A 19998-nucleotide genomic window follows, 5' to 3' on the forward strand; every position below is an offset into this window, starting at 1 on the left:
GTAGTGACCTCAACCTTGCCAGAGGCCGGGGATGTGTCACAAACCAGAAACAGACTCTTCCCATGTGGGGCTAAAGGCAGAGAGTAACCAAAGCCAACACAACCTTGACTGTCCCCGCTCAGTTCACTGCACCATGAGTGACTAAGGCATGGGAAGGTCAGGCTTAAAATCAGGTGAGCTCTGCAGAAGAGTTGCATGCTGGGAGAGGTAAACATACATAGGCACCATCTAGAGGATTCCTGGAGAGACTGGGGATGGACAGTGACACCACTGTGTCAGATCTGGAGAGACTCAGATGGGCAGTGACACCACTGTGTCACATTTGAATGTTCTGAAGATGTTAGGAAACCCACTGGTGGGATTCAAGAGAAAAACTGGCCAGATTTCCATTCTGATCATGGCCTACAAAAGTGGGTAGACAGCTCCGAGTTTCAGTAGCCAAGGGAAACAGAAAACCGTGTACCCAGGCTGGATTTCTGAATAGCATGTGACACCCAGGTCTGACATCAGTGCCCCAGGCTGGCAGCCAATGGAAAGCTCTAACCCTACAAATGCTTTCAGAGTTTGCATGAGATGAGACATGAGGCCACCTCTGGTGCGGGACTGATGAGAAAGGCCAAGGAAACCTTTAATTCTAGTATTAGAATCAACAAACAAGGCCATGCTGAGCACAGCCTGCAGCTGGCCTGTGAAGAGACATTAGCAGGGCACAGTGACACAGTGGCCCAGATGTGAATTCCTGCTCTGCCTGTGACATTGATCAAGCTGTGCAGCTTTGCCAAGTCTGAGTCTCTCCTTGCCTGTGAGGCAACAACTCTAGTCTACTGAGCAATCTCACAGCCCCACAATTAGAAGAAAGACACTACCGAAATGCTTGCAACTATTTAATGAATGTTATCACGTCCCTAATTATGGAAAATTCCAACCTGAAGTTTAAGGTAGTCCCATCTTTTCTACCTTCCATTATTGAGTTGGATTGTGGTCTCCAAATCATAAGTTGAAGCTTTCATCCTGGCCATCTGTGACCATGACCTTATATGGGTATAGGATCTTTACGGATGTGCTCAAGAGAGGATGAGGTCATACTAGGCCGGGTGGGCGTCAATCCAATGACTGGCATCCTAAATCAGCAGATGCAGAACAGAGAGCGCATACAGCAATAGAGTCAAGGAACCCCAAAGACCGTTAGTGACCAGCAGAAGCGTGGGCCAGAGTCCTAGGAACCCTGCCTAAGGAGTGACACTACTGATCCTGGACCTACACCTCCCACCTCCAGGACTCCACAAGAATAAGTCTGTGGCACTCCGTGGCTGTGGTCTGAGAAAACAAATGTCACAGATGCATCCCATTGCTAAACCAGAAAGGAAATAAATGTGTGTGTGTGTGTGTGTGTGTGTGTGTGTGTGTGTTGGGGGGGCAAAAGTGAGCTAAAACAGTAACTTGGTATGTAGAGAAGGATACTTTCAAGTCAACAGACCTAGCTTGGGAAGTGAGTGGGCACCTGGTGGACCTGTTTCCTGATGGGTAGGAGGATAATGTCCACCTCCTTGGGGTACTGTGGTATTTAAACAAGATGTTGCCTGTAAGCACTCTCACAGCATGATGAATATGTTACATAGTATTCAAAAGCCCTGTGCATGTGAGCTACCGTTTTGGTGTCACTGGTGGTGAGAAGTCTGAGAAGTATCATTTCTCTATCTCAGTTGTCACATTCATAAAATGAACATAACACATACTTGGCAAGACGGTCCTCAGGATTGAAAGGGCTGTGGATCTAAACGCACTCACTGTTTCGAACCACTAGGTGGCAGCAGAGCCTCAGTTTTGTCCCTCAGGCATTGGAGGCTAGCTAATCTATGGTGAGGGGTGGGGCAGGCTCCCCAGGAGCTTGTTATCTACCCTAAGACTGTCTCTGCACTCAATCCCTACTCTACAAGCACCCCACTGGGAAACAGCTGCCTCCTCTCCTAGAAAGAAAAAGCCTCTTGATGAAACCTGCCTTCTCTAAGAACTCTCTGGGCTTCCTAAATGACCCCTTCAAAAAGGAGTTATATTTTGCAGGAATATGTTTCAGCCTTTATATGGTTAGGCAAACCCCTAGCCAAGCCAAGTTTCAGCACATCAGTGCTAAGCCATCCCAGGGCCTCAGAAACAGGCCAAGTTACAAAATCAACCCATTCCATGATGAAATGGAGATGCCTTGTTCATACAAATTAGTTACATAAGTCGGTAGAGGTTTGTGTCACGAGCCTGGGAGACACAATTTCTCCTAATTTTCATGCTATTGTGTCTCTCTCCATGCGGTTTTACCATGACTAGTAGGTAAGTACCTGCCACTCCAGCCCTGACAAATTCCTTTGTTGTTTATGCTTCATGAATGATCACTACGGAAAGTCAGAACTGTCTGCTCCTCATGCCACCCGCCCCTCGGCAAATTGTAGTTTCTCCTTCTTATGCAATGCTTCAGAAACACAATAAGCATGCAGAATGTTAGAGTGATTAACATAGCTCCCACCAGGTTAAAAACGTTTTTCAACTACATCGAAGGCTCCACGGAGTTCCCTAAAGTGTGCAGCCCTTCCCTTCCTCTTTAAGACATGAATTCTCCCAAATTTGGTGCTGGTCAGCAAGGCTCTATGTTCCCACCAGAAAAGCCTGGGGAGGGAGCAAGTGTGCCTTCTTGGCTATGTGAATCAGGGCACAGGGACTGCATGTTCTGGGGACAAGGGAAGACAAATGGGAGACAGAAAGCGGAATCTGTGAAATTACAAGTCCTTTGAGTGTCCTCAATACAAGGAAATCATAGATGCTTCAGACGGTGCAGAGATATGTGAAAATTACCTTGATTTTGGTCATTACATATTGTACATGTGTCAAAATACACTATGAACACAAATTTAAATTATTATATTTCAATTACACATATTTTTTAAACAAAGAAGCCTGGAGAGCTCAGGGGGCCCTTCAGCAGCTGAGACCAGCACAGGAAGTGCAGAATGTGAGGGTCCACAGTCCGAAGATTTCTCTGTGGAAAAGGACCGCACTGGGGGCGGGGCCAAAGCAGCAATGCCGAGCCCCTGCATGCAGGCACCTGTAACCTGCCGCACACTACCCTCCCCTCCCCGCAAGGAACTCAGGGACTCCAGCACCAGCGCAGCAGCCTGGGAGCCACCTACCGACCACGATGAGGACCTCCCTGTCGATGTGAGCCTGGATGTAGATGCGGCCACGGCGTTCTGTGTGGTCAGTGCCACAGAGGCTGGGGACGTTCATCACACAGCGCTTATGGACGTTCATCATGCAGGCTGTGAGGGCAGAGAGAAGGAGGCATGACTCAGGCTGGTCCAGGGTGGCCCAGGGTAGCCCAGGCTAGGAGCTTCAGGCATCAGCTGTACCTAGGCTAGCTGGTACCTTCCTGTTCCTCCACCTTAGAGCCAATGCTCCTAGCAGAGAACAAGCCACCTTGCCAGCATCAAATCAAAAGGACTTCTCCATGGCTTCTTCACAACCCCGATGGATAAAAGAAACTGAACTTGGCCATCCTCCCTGAAGACCAAGCAGGTGCCTCTATACTTCTATACCCCGGTGGTTCTAAAGCCCCATTCAAATGCTCAGTGCACCACTCATAAGTGAGGGAAGATGTGGATGTGGTCACGTGGAGGACACAGCCACACCCACCCCAGTAGACCCTACGGGAATGCATATACAATGTTGTCCAAGTGCCCCGTGTTTAATATAAGCAGGAACCCAGACGTAAGCATGACATCTCCTAATTTTAAAGTATTGACATGTAGTAGTTTGAATTCCCTAGAAAGTGGGTGCAGCATGGAGGTGACTTATAGGAAGTGTTCTGCAGGAGGATGAGCTGGTCCAGTCCACCTTGTTATGGAAGAGGAGAGCTCAGTACAGGGCAGTGGGTAACAGTACCAGCCCTACCCAGGGGCCAGGAGGACACAGTGAAGACTCGGACCCTAAGCCTTTAGGATAGAAGCCTTTCCTGTGGCTTTCCCCGTGGGCAGACACTCCCCAGGAGATCAAGTACTTACTGTCACACTTCATCCCCTGGTGGATGAGTCCGTACAGCAGTGACCCACAGTGGTCACAAAAGGTGGGGCTGGAGTAGGTGTGGATCTTAAACTTGTGTTTGCTCCGGGGGTCCTAAGACCAAGAGAGACAGACAAAAGAGGGCACTGTTAGTGAGGAGAGCCAAGGACTATCCCTGCATTGAATATCACTGGAGACCTCATCAGGACTGAGCAGGGTCCTGCTGTGTCCGTGGGGACTGTCGCTGGAGCAATGTGTGCAGACTCAGTACTAGTGGTGTCAGGTGGTGTCAGAAGGTTGAGTATATCATAAGACAGACGCTTGGTCAAACTCCATCTCCAAAAGGCATTCGCAGTCCCAACCTGCAAACCCCAGCCGTCCACAGGCCCCTTGCTCCTATCTCCTCCCATCTCTTTATTCTCCACACAGTCTTCCAGAGTGATCTAACTGCAAAGCATTCCCACTTACAGGTCATTTGACAGTTCCTCATCCCCTAGGGAACAAACTTCAAAGTCCAGAGGATAGTCTGCAGTCTGTGGCAGAGAGAGCTGGGCTTCCATCCGTCCCGCTCGCTCGCTCGCAGTAGAGCCCTTGAATTGTAGCAGAGGACATGCTGCGCCATAGAGAACAGACTGCCTGCCACCTTCCCACGTAGCGCGGTGTGGCCATCGGACTAGACTCTGACCAATGGGAAGTTAAACTTCCGGATCATTCCATTAGAAGGGGCATGGATATGCCTCCTGACTCTTTTCCCCCTCCGCTCTGGCTGGAAGATGAGAAGATGTAAGTGATGACCTTGAACTCAAACTTGGAGTCATACTGAGAAGAACAAAGCCAGCCTAACAGCCTTGGGTTTTGTCCTTTGGGGTTGATACCTGGGAGAAAAACCTCATTTCTGTCTTGCTCAGATCACCATATGTGGAGGTCTACAGACTAATTAATAGTTATTGATCACAGCAGCTAACACGGTCCCTTAACTAACAACCATGGCCATGACGATTTGGCAGTGTGATGCAGAGGAGACAGGGCCAGACTTCGGAGCATAACCCAGAGCTGTTCTGCGTTTTCACCTTTTTCTGCTTCAGTCTCCTTGTCCATAAAATGTATATAATGGTAGTGTTAAGACTATCATTACAGCATAAGACTGTTGGGAAGAATAAATGGATTAACCTGTGTGGGGAGCAGAGCGGCTGGCACACACTGTAAGCAGCGAGGATTAGTGTCACACTATCGTTACGGCCGTAGTGCCCATTCATACACACACATAGTGCGAGGTGCATGGTGTGCTCTCAGTACTCAGAATGCATTCACACACACCCCTGACACCCTCCCTCACTCTCTGCTCTCTGCATGACCTTCCTTCCTCAAAGGCCCTCTTTCCAAATCCAGGGCAAAACTGTTTCAACTTAGAATCACTAAGTTAATTGCACTCCAGAACTGATGGGAAAGCCTAGTGGTTGCAGCCCGATGACCCTCTCTACCTCCAGCCATTTATCTAATCACATGATTTACTGGTGCAGGGGCAGGTGCCTCCTTAAGTTTTATATGCTACTCACAGACAGACTGTGAACAAGTTAGCAAATAGATACAAGAAGTATGCGTTGTTTTTCAAGTGGTGAATGGCTTGTCCAAGGAAATTCGATATGGGTGCGATATGGGATGGGTTTGACAGTTACTTTCAAAGCTGAACATACCATCATCATACATGACCTACCTCTGAGCTCCAGCTGAAATGAAAACATGTCTATTAAAAACCCATATGTAGCCGGGCGGTGGTGGCGCACACCTTTAATCCCAGCACTCAGGAGGCAGAGGCAGGCGGATCTCTTGAGTTCGAGGTCAGGCTGGACCGACAACCTCCAAAACAATGCCGAGAAACCCTGTCTCATAAAACCAAAAAAATAAAAAAACCAATATGTAGCTGGGTAGGGATGGCACATGCCCTTAATCTCAGCAATCTGGAGGCAGAGGCAGGCGGATCTCTGTGAGTTCAAGGCCAGCCTGGTCTAGAGTCATTTCTAGGACAGCCAGGGATACACAGAGAAATTCTGTCTCAAAAAACAAAACCAAAACAAGAAAGGAAAACGAAAAGAAAACCCACAAGTGAAGTTCCACCATCACTCTATTCATAATGGTTCAAACCCCAGAAATAAGCAAACGTCCTCCAGCGTGTGAATGGGCGAGGGATGACGCATCTTTACTTCCGGTCCTTTCTGGGCTTTTTGATATACTGACCTTGAAAAACTAAGACGTGAGTTTCAGTTGGGGCTTGACTTTCCTAAGTCAAGTGTATAAAGCAAGGCTCCCCAGGGGCTTCATGCGTTCTAGGTTAGGCTTTAAAGCAAATCTCAATGAGCTAGGCTCCCATAGTATTCTCAGCATTAAGGAATGAACTACCGACCACCAACATCATTCGTGAGTCTCAGAGGCTATGTGAAGAAAGAGCAAGCACACAGGACTCCACGTCATATAATCCTGTTTATATGATGTTCTAGGAAAAGCAAAACTAGGGAGACAAAAAACAGATGAGTGTTTATTAAGAGCCTAGTGTGGGGAGAGGGCTGGGCAGCATTTGGGAACATATTTTAGTGAGTGAAACCGTCGCTATACCAACTGGGTAGATTTTATTATGTATAATAACATGATTCTGCAGCATAAAAAATATGCCTTGGAGGTGGGGAAAGCACTTGCCACACAAGCCTGAGGATTGGCAGTCAGACCCCAGTACGCATGCAGGAAGTCAGCAAAATGATTGGCAGTCCACCTATAATATCAGACCTCCTGGATCAGCAACAGGGGACCACGGCAACAAGCTGGCCAGCTAAATTAGGCAGAACTGGGGAACACTAGGTTCATGGAGAGGACTGGCCATGCCTCAGTAGAGCGTGATGGAAAAAGACACTGGATATCAGCTTCTGGCCTCCATAAGCACACACACACATGCAAACATCTGTTCACATATAAAAATGTATTTTAATAAGGTTCATTCAAAATTCCTCAGCCATGTAGGTTTCTATGCCCTGTATCTTTGTAATGAGCTGCAGGGTTTTTTTGTGGCATTACAACCCTTTGTCATCATTGACCCTCGCAGTGTCCTCTAGCCAAGTCTGAAAGGCTGTGTCCACTTTGCTCTAAGCAGCAGGACCAGCAGAGCCCAGACCATGCCCAAGGATCCCAGCAGCCAGTACTCTGGTAATAAATGCATGGTTGGGAAATCACCATATGAAAACTAAGGTTAACGTTTGGGAGATTGTCTCTATTCCCACACTGATTCCTAAGGAAGATCCCCCAGCTCTTCTCTAGAATAGTTCCCACTGTGCCCTCTTGAGCATCTCCCTTAAAAATGGAAAAGCAGTGCTTCAAACACATCCAAAAGCAGCCCCTAGGCATGAGCAATAACATTCACTACCTAACCTCTGGGGGTGGGGGAATGAGCTGAGCTGATCAGTGATTGGTCCTGTCTCAGTGGGTGGAGCATGTGCATGGGACTAACCTGCAAGCTAATTCAGCCCTCTCTCAGGAAGCTGCTGGGTCCAGACCCCACATCTGGCCCTTAAAAGGTCGTTGTGAGTGACTGAGGTAAGCTGAACCCCAAAGTGAAGGTCAAGCTATCTCTTTTCTCTTGGCTCTTGAGGCCCCTTCTTGGATTTTTGATATTTTGACCTCATAAAGGTCAGGACTGAGGTTCCAGTTAGAGTTTGACTTTCCTTAGACCTTGTGTATATAACAGGAGTCCCCAGGCGCTTCCTTGGCTCTGTTTTAAGACTGAGGGTAAATCTCAATTATTTGCAAACTGCTCCTGCTGGCTTTGCACTTTTCTCCACGTCAATGTCCTCCCATGAGACCTCCGGGAGAAGCCAAACACTTCTGAACAAGTGAGATCAAGACGGGGTGTACATTTTCAACCATAGGAAGGAGCAGCTGGCCCATGGAACAGAAAAGGACGACTTGGCTACTGAAAGTGTGCACGTGTGGGGTGCCTCTGTCACTGTCTCCTGTCCTCAGGACATGCCACATGCAAGGTGTTCTTTGCTCCCATTTTAGCAATAACAAAACGGACCCAGATTGAAGAGTAATTTCATGTGAGGGAGCACACGCACGAATGTGTGTGTGTATGTGTGTGTGTGTGTGTGTGTGTGTGTGTGCTCGCGTGCGCACGCCTATGCATGGGTGTGCTTGTGCAGGCCAGTAGTCAATGAGGTAACTTTCTCAATCACTTTTCACATTGTACTCTGAGGCAGCCTATCTGTCCTGGTTAGCTTTTTGTCAATGATACAAACTAGAGTGATCTAGAAAGAGGAACCTCGATTGAGAAAATGCCTCCGTCAGATCGTCTGTAGGCAAGTCTGTGGGACATTTTCTCGATTCATGATTGACGTGGGAGGGTCCAGTTCACTGTGGGCAGTGCCACCCCCCTAAGCAAGTGGTCCTGAGATCCATAAGAAAGTAGGCAGAGCTAGCCATGGGGATCAAGACAGCAAGCATCGTTCCGTCGTGGCCTTTGCGTCAGTTCTTGCCTCCAGGTTCCTGTCATGAGGTCTTGTGCTGACTTCCCTTGACGACGGACTGCAATCTCCAAAGTGAAATAAACTCTTCCCCCTCAAGTTACTTTTGGTCATGATCTTTATCACAGCAACAAAAACCAAACTCAGACAGTTCCTCATTGAACCTGGTGCTCCCTGATCAGCTAGACTGGTTGGCCAGCAAGTCCAAGGACCGCCCCATCCCCACCTCCCCAGCAATGAGATTGCAGGCATACACTGCTGTGTTCAGCTGTGCTCAGCTTCCACTGAGGACCAAACTCGGGTCCTCACATATGAGCAGGAAGCACTTTGCCCCACAGTGACTTCTAAGTCAGCTAGGTGGCCTCTTGCAAAGACAGGGTTCACATGACAGTGCTTTGTTTTCTCTCCTAGGTCCCCAATTTCAATCCCTTAATACTTCATCTTTCAGAAAAAGCGAAAATAGCATTTTATTCATTCAGATACCAGATCAGATTGTCCTTAAGCCTTTGGGAATCAGCTGTGAGCAAAGACAGAATGCCCACTGTCACAGAAGTCACATCCTAACTGCAGAGAGGTATAAAAAACTGCTCTGCCCTCCCAAATCTCCCCAACCCAATATTTCAATCTCTGAATTGTAATTGCATGTTTAAATTGCATTTCACCCACGCTTAACTGCAAGCAACATAGGGGAATTTCTCACCACCTCTACCATATCCCCAAGGCATGCATTATACTTGACATGTACAAGGTGTTCAACAGATGTTTAGTCATCGAGAGTTAGCATTTATTGAGCAGGACAGGTGCCACCAAACACTCTCGGGGATTCATCACATACCGATTTGTTTGACCCTCATCACTAGAGATATGTGCTATTTGTTTCCCCCATTTTAGAGTTGAGGAGTCTGGGGAACTAATTGGTAAAGTGGTTTGCCCAGAACTTCCCAGCCTCCATGAGCAACGCGTTTTGTCTAATGGTTGGCACAGAGCAAGAGGGGAATGAGTTCCCATGGCAGTGGTGAGGCTGTAGTCATCACTGTCAGCCACCACACCCTGGGGCCATGGGCATGTGCTTTAGGAAAATGACCTGTAGAGGGTTGTGCCAGATGAATTAGAGTCAGACAGGGCACAAGAAAGCGGTTAGGCCAATTGTGGAGAATAATTCACTTTGCTATGATTTCTTTTCTTTCTGAGACAGGGTTTATAGAGCCCAGGCTGGCCTCAAACTTGCTATTTAGTCAAGGATGAGTTTCTGACACTCCTGTCTTCATTTCCCATGTGCTGGGATTACAGGTGTGTACTAACATGCCTGGTTTATGTGATGCTGAAGGTGGAGCCCAGAGCATCATGCATGTTAGGCAAGTGTTCTACCAACTGAGCTGTATCCCTAGCCTTCTCCATGGTTTTAAAGAATCATTTATGCATTGTGTGTGTGTGTGTGTGTGTGTGTGTGTGTGTGTGTGTGTGTGTGTGTGTGTGTGTGTGTGTGTGTGTGTAGCTCAGAGGACAGCTTTGGGGGCAGTCTTTTCTTCCATTCACCATGCGGGTTCCAGTGACGAATCAAATTACAGAGTGTGTCACCAAGTGCTGCTATCTGATCCATCTCACCAGACTCTTTGAAGGTTTGAGGCATCTCTGATCTCAATCTCTCACCTTAGCTTCCAGAAGGATTCACAGTCTTAGGTACCAGATCCCCCCACCATCACCCCGACCCCACAACCCCAGACTGTGCAGACACGCTGTGACATCTTCTGATCATTTCTATCCTCTTCCCTCCTGTCATGTGGCACAGCTTGGCATAAAACTACACTCATAGGCTCAAGGTACTTGAGTGAATCATCACTGAGGAGTACCTTCCAGGGTGTCTCTCCAGGTCTAAGCAATCCCAGTACTATCTCCCCAAAATGGGCCAATGCCCACAGCCACGTTGCAGTTGGAGGCATCTACACCCTGAGACAAAGCTGGTGAGAAAAGTGAGCCTTTGGTTGGAGTGTCACGTTTCCCGAGCAGCTTGGAGGCCGGTAGAGGCCAGGACACTTGTAGCTCCAGGCTGATACGTCAGAGTTTTCAAGTGTTCTCCAAAGGTGGAGGTGGGGAGTGGGGGCATCACATGACTCTAGGGTTAGAAGGCCTGATTCCAGTACCTCAGAGGTATACTGCACTGCCTTCCCGTGTCCCCTAAAAGTTTCCATTTGTGCTTCAGCCAGTCCAAGAAGGCATGCTTCCTGCCACCAAAGGTGAGAGTCAAGATAATTAGTGGGCTTTGGCGCAGGCTCTTCCCACTGACCAGTCCGAATGGACTATGTGGGCCAATCAGCAGGCCTGAGGGTATTGGGTGTTAACTCTGCAGCTCTGGCCATGAAGGGGCAGTATGGCTCCTGGGAGGAGAAAGTGGTGTCTCAGTGGACCCAGTGGCTGTTTACCAACTGGTTTAAAAATATGCCAGTATTTTCACAACTGGCATGGGTACGCTAGTGGATCCAGAGTAAATGTCAGCCCTCAGGGTTAAAGTGTGAATCCAAAATGCCCCCCATGGGCTTGGTCCTGAATGCATGACCGCAGATGCTGGTGGTGGGAATTCTAAGAGATGGGGACTAGCCATAAGATGTAGCTACCTCGGGGTGCATCCTTCAAGGCACCTTTTCTCTGGTCCTTTCCTGTCCACCATGCAGTGAACAGCTCTCACCTCCCACAAATCCCTGCTTGAGGCAAAGGGTGCACAGGCTGAGCACTCAGAAACTGTGAGCCGATTATCTGTTCTCCTTCAAGTTGCCCTATATTCAGTCAGAGGGATGATCAAACAGACTAACACAAGTAAGTCCCTTAAACCACACCTACACTCCCTTCCCAGTCTAGGATCCTACTTTTGGACAATCCGGGTGTGTTGGCTAATCTTGGTCATCATCTTGACTGCACCTGGAATCAACATGAACCCAGGCCACTGGGAACATCTGAGAAGGGGTTTGTTAATCAGATTATTTGAAGAATAAAGAGCCACACTTAATCAGGACCACACCTTGTGGTGGCAGCCCAGGTCAAAGGACACATAAGAAAGAAACTTGGCCTTTTGCCTGTTTGCCCTGCTCTCATCAGGGAGTTCATGTCTCATGCTGCTGTGGCATTCCTTCGCTGACATTAGAATCCACTTCCCTGAGATTCTTATGTAGATGATGGGCAGCAGCTCTCTGGGAATCCTCCAGGACTTTGGTGCCAGACTGTGACTGCTGAGACAGTCAGCTTCATGGACTGAACAATCATTGGATTATTGGCCTTTACAGTGTGCAGTAGCCATTGCTGGACTACCTGGACCACAGCCTGTCAGTCACTCTACATATATACATACATACATACATACATACATACATACATACATACATACACACATGCATACATTCTCTCAGTTCTGTTCCTTTAGAGAACTCTGACTAATACATCTGAGATGCAGCCTGGAAGTCAAACTCTCCCTGCAGTTTGTCTCTGATCTAATTCAAAGATGCAGCTTCCCTCTCTGCTCTCCTCCCCACATTTCCCAGGCCCTGTTGAATGCCTTTAACTTGTCTGATCCTTGGCCTGCCTTGTCCTCTATGTTCAGAGGTCACAGTCTGGAGCCCACAGGCCATCTCCAACTTGCAAACCACCTGTAATTACTCCATTTGGTGTTTCTTAGCAAGCTGAGAGAATTTGCTTCTCTTAAAATCATAAAATGTCAGGTACAGTGTGCACTTCCTGATCCCACTAAAATATTACAAGTTGTGACAACCAAGGACATGCATTTCTACACACCGAGTGTCGGCTGCCTGGCTGCCTGCGCTTTCCCATTCTCCACAGTCCCTGTGACTTCCCACTGTAGTCCACTGTACTTGTTTTTCTCTTCCCCTTTAACATGTGGCCCTGAAGACCTCAGTTCTGTGAGATTCCCTTCTTCACCCCCATAGGCCCTTGGGTATGAACACAGCCACTGAGTTCCCCAATAATCCTATTGGACATGATACCAAATGCTTTTAGAAACACGTTTGAGTCTATGGCCATACCATCCTGAACACTCCCAATGGCATCTGATCTCAGAAGCTAAGCAGGGTCGGGCCTGGCTAGTACTTGGATGGGAGAAACGGGTTTGAAGAGTCACCTCTTCCACCCTAAAAAATCACGTTTTCCCCAGATCCTGGCAGGATTACTCTCCCTAATATTCATGTGTTAGGAGCTCTGTGCCCAGACTAAGCATAGTGAGCCTGCGCTGCCAAGGTTCCTGAGTTCTGATCCCAGATTGCTCACAGATTACCACCCATGCACAGGACTGGGACTGTCCTCACAAAGTGAGACTGCCCTGTCCCTCCCTGGGGATTTACACACAGTGGATGACTTATGGGGAACAGGAGGCATTTTCCTCAGTGTTAACGTGCTCATACCCCTTAAATAATCTTCAACCCACCTGTACACAATCCTAGTAAAAGTCATCAGAGTCATTTTTTAAAAAGGACATGAAGTCTCCAGGAACAAAGGACAGGCATGACTCAAGCAGCTGGACATCATTTCACTCCAGACCCAGGCAGCCCAAGAGGAGAAAACACAGATAAGAGACTCTAAAAAGTAAACTAAATAAAACTTTGACCCCCTAAGTGCAAACCTAACAACAAGCCTTCCCCAGTCTGAAACGGTAGCCCTGCAGCTTCGCGCTCAGGAGCTGTGTTCTGCTGGCTTCAGGTCAAGGTGCAGCTGCAAAGAAGCCAAAGCCGAGCACGGAGGTGACAAAAGCAGCAAGGCACACCCCGCCAGGACACACCCCACAAAGACACACCCCGCCAGGACACACCCCACAAAGACACACCCCGCCAGGACACACCCCACAAAGACACACCCCAGCAGGACACACCCCACAAAGACACACCCCACAAAGACACACCCCACAAAGACACACCCCGCCAGGACACACCCCACAAAGACACACCCCAGCAGGACACACCCCACAAAGACACACCCCGCCAGGACACACCCCACAAAGACACACCCCGCCAGGACACACCCCACAAAGACACACCCCGCCAGGACACACCCCACAAAGACACACCCCAGCAGGACACACCCCACAAAGACACACCCCAGCAGGACACACCCCACAAAGACACACCCCGCCAGGACACACCCCACAAAGACACACCCCAGCAGGACACACCCCACAAAGACACACCCCAGCAGGACACACCCCACAAAGACACACCCCGCCAGGACACACCCCACAAAGACACACCCCGCCAGGACACACCCCACAAAGACACACCCCAGCAGGACACACCCCACAAAGACACACCCCGCCAGGACACACCCCACAAAGACACACCCCAGCAGGACACACCCCACAAAGACACACCCCAGCAGGACACACCCCACAAAGACACACCCCGCCAGGACACACCCCACAAAGACACACCCCGCCAGGACACATCCCACAAAGACACACCCCGCCAGGACACACCCCACAAAGACACACCCCGCCAGGACACACCCCACAAAGACACACCCCGCCAGGACACACCCCACAAAGACACACCCCGCCAGGACACATCCCACAAAGACACACCCCGCCAGGACACACCCCACAAAGACACACCCCGCCAGGACACACCCCACAAAGACACACCCCAGCAGGACACACCCCACAAAGACACACCCCGCCAGGACACACCCCACAAAGACACACCCCGCCAGGACACACCCCACAAAGACACACCCCGCCAGGACACACCCCACAAAGACACACCCCAGCAGGACACACCCCACAAAGACACACCCCAGCAGGACCTAGCTGTGTCAAGTTGACATATAAGTAACCAACACACTGAGCTATGTAGGGAATATAAAGCCAGCCTAGACATCAGACAAAGAAAAGAGGAGTGGCATTCATAATTATTCAAGCCAGTATAAAACTCTGGAATCACACACACACACACACACACACACACACACACACACACACACACACACACAAGAAAATCCAATAAGTACTCATTCTTGGGGAAAGAATGAAGTGGATGTCTCGACATCCATCTTACAATGTTTTTAAAATAAATTAGAATATTTCAGGGCCCATCGAATTGCTTCACTCTGAAACACACCAACACCTGCATGCCTCCAACTTCAAACTTTCAGAAGACAGAAGAGCCTGGAAACCTTACAGAGACTGCTGTGCTACTGATGTGAGGAAAATGGAGGCTGTAATTCGACTTATACGCCACAGGAACAGAGGGGCGCTATGTTTGGAAGAAGAGCTAGCATTTTGCTCTTGCAGAAGACAATGAGTAAACCCAATAGAGGGTGAGAAAGACTGTGGTGAGGTGACTGGTGGCTTGCTGAATGGCTCTAGTCACTGCCCTCTTCCTGGTAAGTAGTTGTTCGATTTCAAGGATGAGCTTCCACTGTGGAAACCTGGTAGAACTCTACAGATGAATTCCTGGGTCCCAGCACCTGTACGGTCAAAGTCAGTGTCAGGGACTAATGGATAGCCACTTCCAAGCTTCAGTCCCGCCTCTGGCAGCTAGCTCTTTCACTCCAGGCAAACTGTTCAATCCTTTTCTCACTTGGAAATGGTTTACAAAATAATAAATCCTAATTCCTAGGGAAACATTCCTAGGAAATGTCCTGAGACATTTCATGGGAGCTGCCTAACAATAACTGTTGGAAATATGCATTTAATTAGTATTCACTGCTGCTGCTAATTTTTCTTTCACTATTCTTCACTCCTCCCCTTTCTATGGTACAGAGATGGAATCTAGGGCCTTGCCCTCACTAGGCAAGCACTCTCTCCACTGAGCTAAATCCCCAGCCCTCATTTGCCCATGTTACATTCAAGTTCATTTGTTTCTAATTATTTGTAACAAATTTCCCCATACATTAATTAAGGATACTAATTATTCACTCACTATATTGAATTTTCCTAGTTCTCCATTTGCCTTTTAATCAAGTTGATGGTCTTCATTCAGTATGTAGATCATGTGGAGAGGAGTATGTGTGTATGTCTATTGTGTACACATATATTTGTATATATATGTGTTTGTGTATGTGTGGTGTATGTGTGTATGTGTAAATGTACACGTGTGCTTTGCATGTATGTATATTGTAGGTGTGGCATATGTGTGTATGTATTCATATGTGCACATGTGTAATACAGCATAGTTTTTCCTTTCTCTTTTAATTCTGTCCTACTGTCATAATTAGAAATTCCTCCCCAATATTTCCTTCTGGTCCCTACACATTTTCCATCTTTTATTCTAAGATTATGATTTCCCTTGAAAATGATCTTAATATGAGCTCTGAGAAAAGACATTCATTCCTTTCTTAGTATTTATCTAGTCGTAACAACACACACATGGAATGCATCTTTCTCCCTGCTGGTTTGAAATGTCTCTTTTACCACGTACTAATTTCTTATGGATCTTTTGTTCACTTTTAAATTTCTCTTATGCTCCAGTGATCTCTCTATTCCTACCTCCAAACATGCTATTTTAATACATGATAGGTTTGTGACATCTCGGCATCTCAAAATACTTAACCACCCACCCCTCCCCAGCATTCCTGGGGTATCTTTTTATTTCCTTAGATTGTAAAGCTCTGGTTAGCTGTAGAGTGGCATGATACTCTGCACACATATGCAGCAGCCCTCCAGACTGCCCTAGAAAGCCTGAAACTACAGTGCCAGCTCAGTGGCACCATGAGCATCCAAACCAGGCTCTCCACCCGTGCTGAACAACTTACAGAGGAGTGAGCTGGCCAGGACTGAGGACAAGGAGCTTGCCGAGCTGAGCGCTACAGCTGAGCAAAGTGGCAGGGTCGGGGATGTAGAACCTGGGGGAGGGCGGGAGCATGACAATGAATTGGGAAATAATTCAAGCTTTTCTTTATGTTCCTCCAGAAAAGCAACCCCCCAACTCTTTGTCGTTAGGGTTAAACTCTTTTATCACCATGTATTTTCTCTTTTGAATTTAGTTTGTTGAATTTAAAGTGCAATTTTTGTCGTGTTATTGTAAACGGTGGCTGATAAAATGCAGGAGAGTTATATACGGGTTTGTGTCCTAACCAGGCAGCAGGTCTTGCTTGGCATAGGTGTGCTACTGCTGTTCCTGTGGCTCTTCCTGGTGGACACCTGTCCTTCTAGGCTAGGCAAGATCGTTGTGTCCACTCGGGGATTTACAGGGAGTATTTTTGGCTAGCTAGGCCATTCAGGGAGCCCAGGATGCAACAGAGAGAGTGGGAGTCCTCCTCAGCACACACGGATTATATTTCTTCTGGAAGTCTAGGCAGGCAGAGCAGGCTCCATCCTAACCAAATGAATTCAGCCGCACCTTCAAGTGACTTCCCAGAAGTCCCAGCTTCCAGTGTGCATCCAAGTTATAGAGGGTGAGATGCCACCTGCTTTCTGTCAAGTTGGTGCCTGAAATTGGCCCAGTGACTTCCCACCTGGCATTGGGCTTTTGCTCCACATAGTGATGAGCCATGTAGACAGGCACCGTAGCTTAGTGACATGACCAGTAAGCCCAGACTGTGATTTATTCCCAACTCACAGCTTAACAGCTGTGTGATCTGCAACAGGCCCCCCAACTTCTCTGTGCTTCCATTTTCTCAACTCTAAAGCTGAAATAGTAAAGCTAGGCATGGGGACACACATCAATGATTCTAGTACTCTGAGGCCGGAAGATCATGACTTTGAGGCCTGCCTAGACTACATACATACCAAGTTCAGGCTAGTGGGGTTATGTAGAGAAATATTGCCTCATTCCCCTAAATTTGAATAATAGTAACAGCATGGAATCCTCATGAGTTTCTGAGAACTCTATGAATTAACTGGGTGTAGCACAGTGCCTGGAACACACGGGGCACAATGTGTTTGCCATGTGCAATAAACAGAAGCTCTTGCTTCCTAGTTCTGCGAAGGCTCATGAAATGACAATTTTATTGTGTCCAGTGTCGTGGCCAGTTGGGAGCATACACCCAACCCAGGTTATCTTAATGCAAATGACATCTGCGATCTTCATTTCTAAGATCCAGTCTCAGTTCCCCCTTCAGAAGACCAAAGGGGCTACTGGGTTTTCCCCTGTAAGTTCTGTTGACCTCAGGTCAAGGCTGTTCCAGAGAGCCTGCCTCTTCCTGGGGAGGCCTCCCTGTGCAGTTACTGTTCAAAGCACACACTGGTTTCAGGATATTTGTCACACTGCAGTGTGACTATTTATAAATAAGTCTTCCATTGCCATAAAACATGCATGCCCATCTCTGCTCCCGACCCAGCTTCCCCCAGATGCCACATTCTGGCTGAGGTATGCGGTTTGAACCCTGTCCCCAACTGAGTGGGAACCATCCAGATGTAAGACAAGAGGTGACTCCACTTACAAAGAAGCTGGAGAGTGATTTCTAGGCACACTGGGAGGTGTCTGGCTTCCAGGAGCACCTCTGACACAAGAGCACAGGGAACATCCAGGTCTCTGCATTAGAAGAGTAGAAATGACCTTCGAGAGGACAAGATACGGAGAGTTTGTGAATTATGCAGGAATCCCTGGCACTGCCAAGGACTCTGCTAAGGCAAATGCCATGAAGCATTATCCACCCCCGGAATCCCTGGGTCTCCAGCGCCTGCAGGCAGCAATCCTCACAATCCTGACCCTTAGCAACCAGGATCCCAAGCCATCAGGTCCACCTAGACAAGAGCCTAAGTGAGGGGAACTGGCTCTGTGCACACCGGCCCTGAGGTCCAGACTTCCCTTTGAAAGTCATCATCCTTCAGACACCATTAGGAGGGCGCAACTCTGCTCATCTGCTGGAGCTGCCACAGGTCATCCCAATCCTGGCTAGGAGGGATCAAAGCACAGACCTGAACCATTCTCCTACACAGAACTACAGAATCAGTGGAGGTGGGGAGGTAATAACTGTCGCTGTTGCAGGAACAGCTTGCACAGGGAGCTCCCGCCACACTGTTCTAAGTCAGGCACTGTTCTAGCTCAGCACTTCAAGAGAAGAGTTGACTATCAATATCCACACTCTACCAGAGAAAACTGCGTTGCATAGGTGAGATCCGAATCCAGAAGTGCTTGTTCTGGACTGCACACTTTTCTTCACCACGCAGGACCACACCCTTGAGCCCATACACCTCACTCTGCCCTCATTCTCACACTGCCACGGAGAGTACCAGAAGGTATTGTTTAAAAATAGGAGAAAATCTATTTCAGCCCAGGAGTTGGGGAAAGGCGCCAAACAAATGCCAGAAGCTCATGAAGCTTTTTAGAACTTTTTCCCTCTTTCTTTCTTCCTTTCTTTCTTTCTTTCTTTCTTCCTTTCTTTCTTTCTCTTCCTTCCTTCCTTCCTTCCTTCCTTTCTTTCTTTGATATGTAGAAATAATAAATCTGGGATTGAGAGAAGGGCAGCTGGGCCTGGTTCTCCTCTCCACACCCCAAATTAAAAGAGAGAGAATTCAAGTTTGTAAAAGTGGTTGATAAGAGTACCTGCTGTACCAGCATGAGGGCCTGAATTCAGATCCCCAGAGGACATGAAAACTCATGATGGTCGTGACAGCTGGCTGTACTCCCAGCTCTTGGAAGAGAAGATGGGGACTCAGAGCAATCGGGTTGGTCGGTAGGTGAGCAACCTGCCTCAGCATGTAAGGTGGGGAGAACCAAGGAAGACTCCCAACACCAACCTCAGGCTTCTACACATGTCCTCACACATTCAAACACACACACACACACACACTCACACACACACACACACACACACACACACACACACACACACACACACACACGGGGAAAAACTGGATGTGGCCCCACAAGCACCTGCAAAACCCAACATTATGTGTTGGGAGCACAGCACAAACGTCCTTGTGCCACATATCCCCAGAGAAACTAGGAATGTTAAGTACACAGGATTGTCTTGGAAGATGTAAAATGTGTTCTTCTATCCAGAAGGCTGGCAATCGGAGATGATTAACAGCCTGTTGGTCTCAGCTATCTGTTGGCCAGAACATGTCAAATTCCCACAACCAGGACTGCCAGCCTCACTCCAGGTTCATGAGAGACCCTGTTTAGGAAACAAGGCAGAGGGTTGTAGAGAACTCCTGACCTCCTCTGGCCTCCGCATGCATACATAGGAGTATGCGTCTGCGTATACATGCACAAGTGCCACACACACAATTAGAGTGGGGCTGGAGGTGGAGCTCACTGGCAGAATGATTACCTAGCATGTCTGACACTCAGGGTTCAAATCCCAGCACTGCTAAAAAAACAGACAGACTGATCAATAGATACATGGTAGATAGACAGACAGAAATGACTAAACTTTAAAATGTGTGTGCAAAGGTCTGATTGGGAAAGTAGGCAACTGACTGAAAGCAGGAAGGGAAGGTGAGTTCTAGCAGGCTCCCATGCTGTCCCTAGTAAAGGCAAGCAAGCACCTAGTAAATATTCAGATGGTGAAT

The 19998-nt window shown here is 48.1% G+C and overlaps 1 protein-coding gene across 2 annotated transcripts in view; it reads right to left on the bottom strand.

Annotated features, from left to right (window-relative positions):
- The window catches only part of Prkcb (protein kinase C beta), a 324499-nt gene that overhangs the window by 156668 nt on the left and 147833 nt on the right, over window positions 1-19998 (bottom strand). For both annotated transcript variants that reach the window (XM_040755117.1, XM_040755106.1), the window contains exons 4-5: window positions 4047-4158; window positions 3177-3305 (exon numbers count right to left, since the gene is read on the bottom strand). In XM_040755117.1, coding sequence (XP_040611051.1) covers window positions 3177-3305; window positions 4047-4158 — 241 coding nt within the window. The remainder of the gene's footprint in view (window positions 1-3176; window positions 3306-4046; window positions 4159-19998) is intronic.

Source organism: Mesocricetus auratus, unplaced genomic scaffold (genome assembly GCF_017639785.1).
Source record: "Mesocricetus auratus isolate SY011 unplaced genomic scaffold, BCM_Maur_2.0 Super-Scaffold_4256, whole genome shotgun sequence".
NCBI classification, from domain to species: domain Eukaryota; kingdom Metazoa; phylum Chordata; class Mammalia; order Rodentia; family Cricetidae; genus Mesocricetus; species Mesocricetus auratus.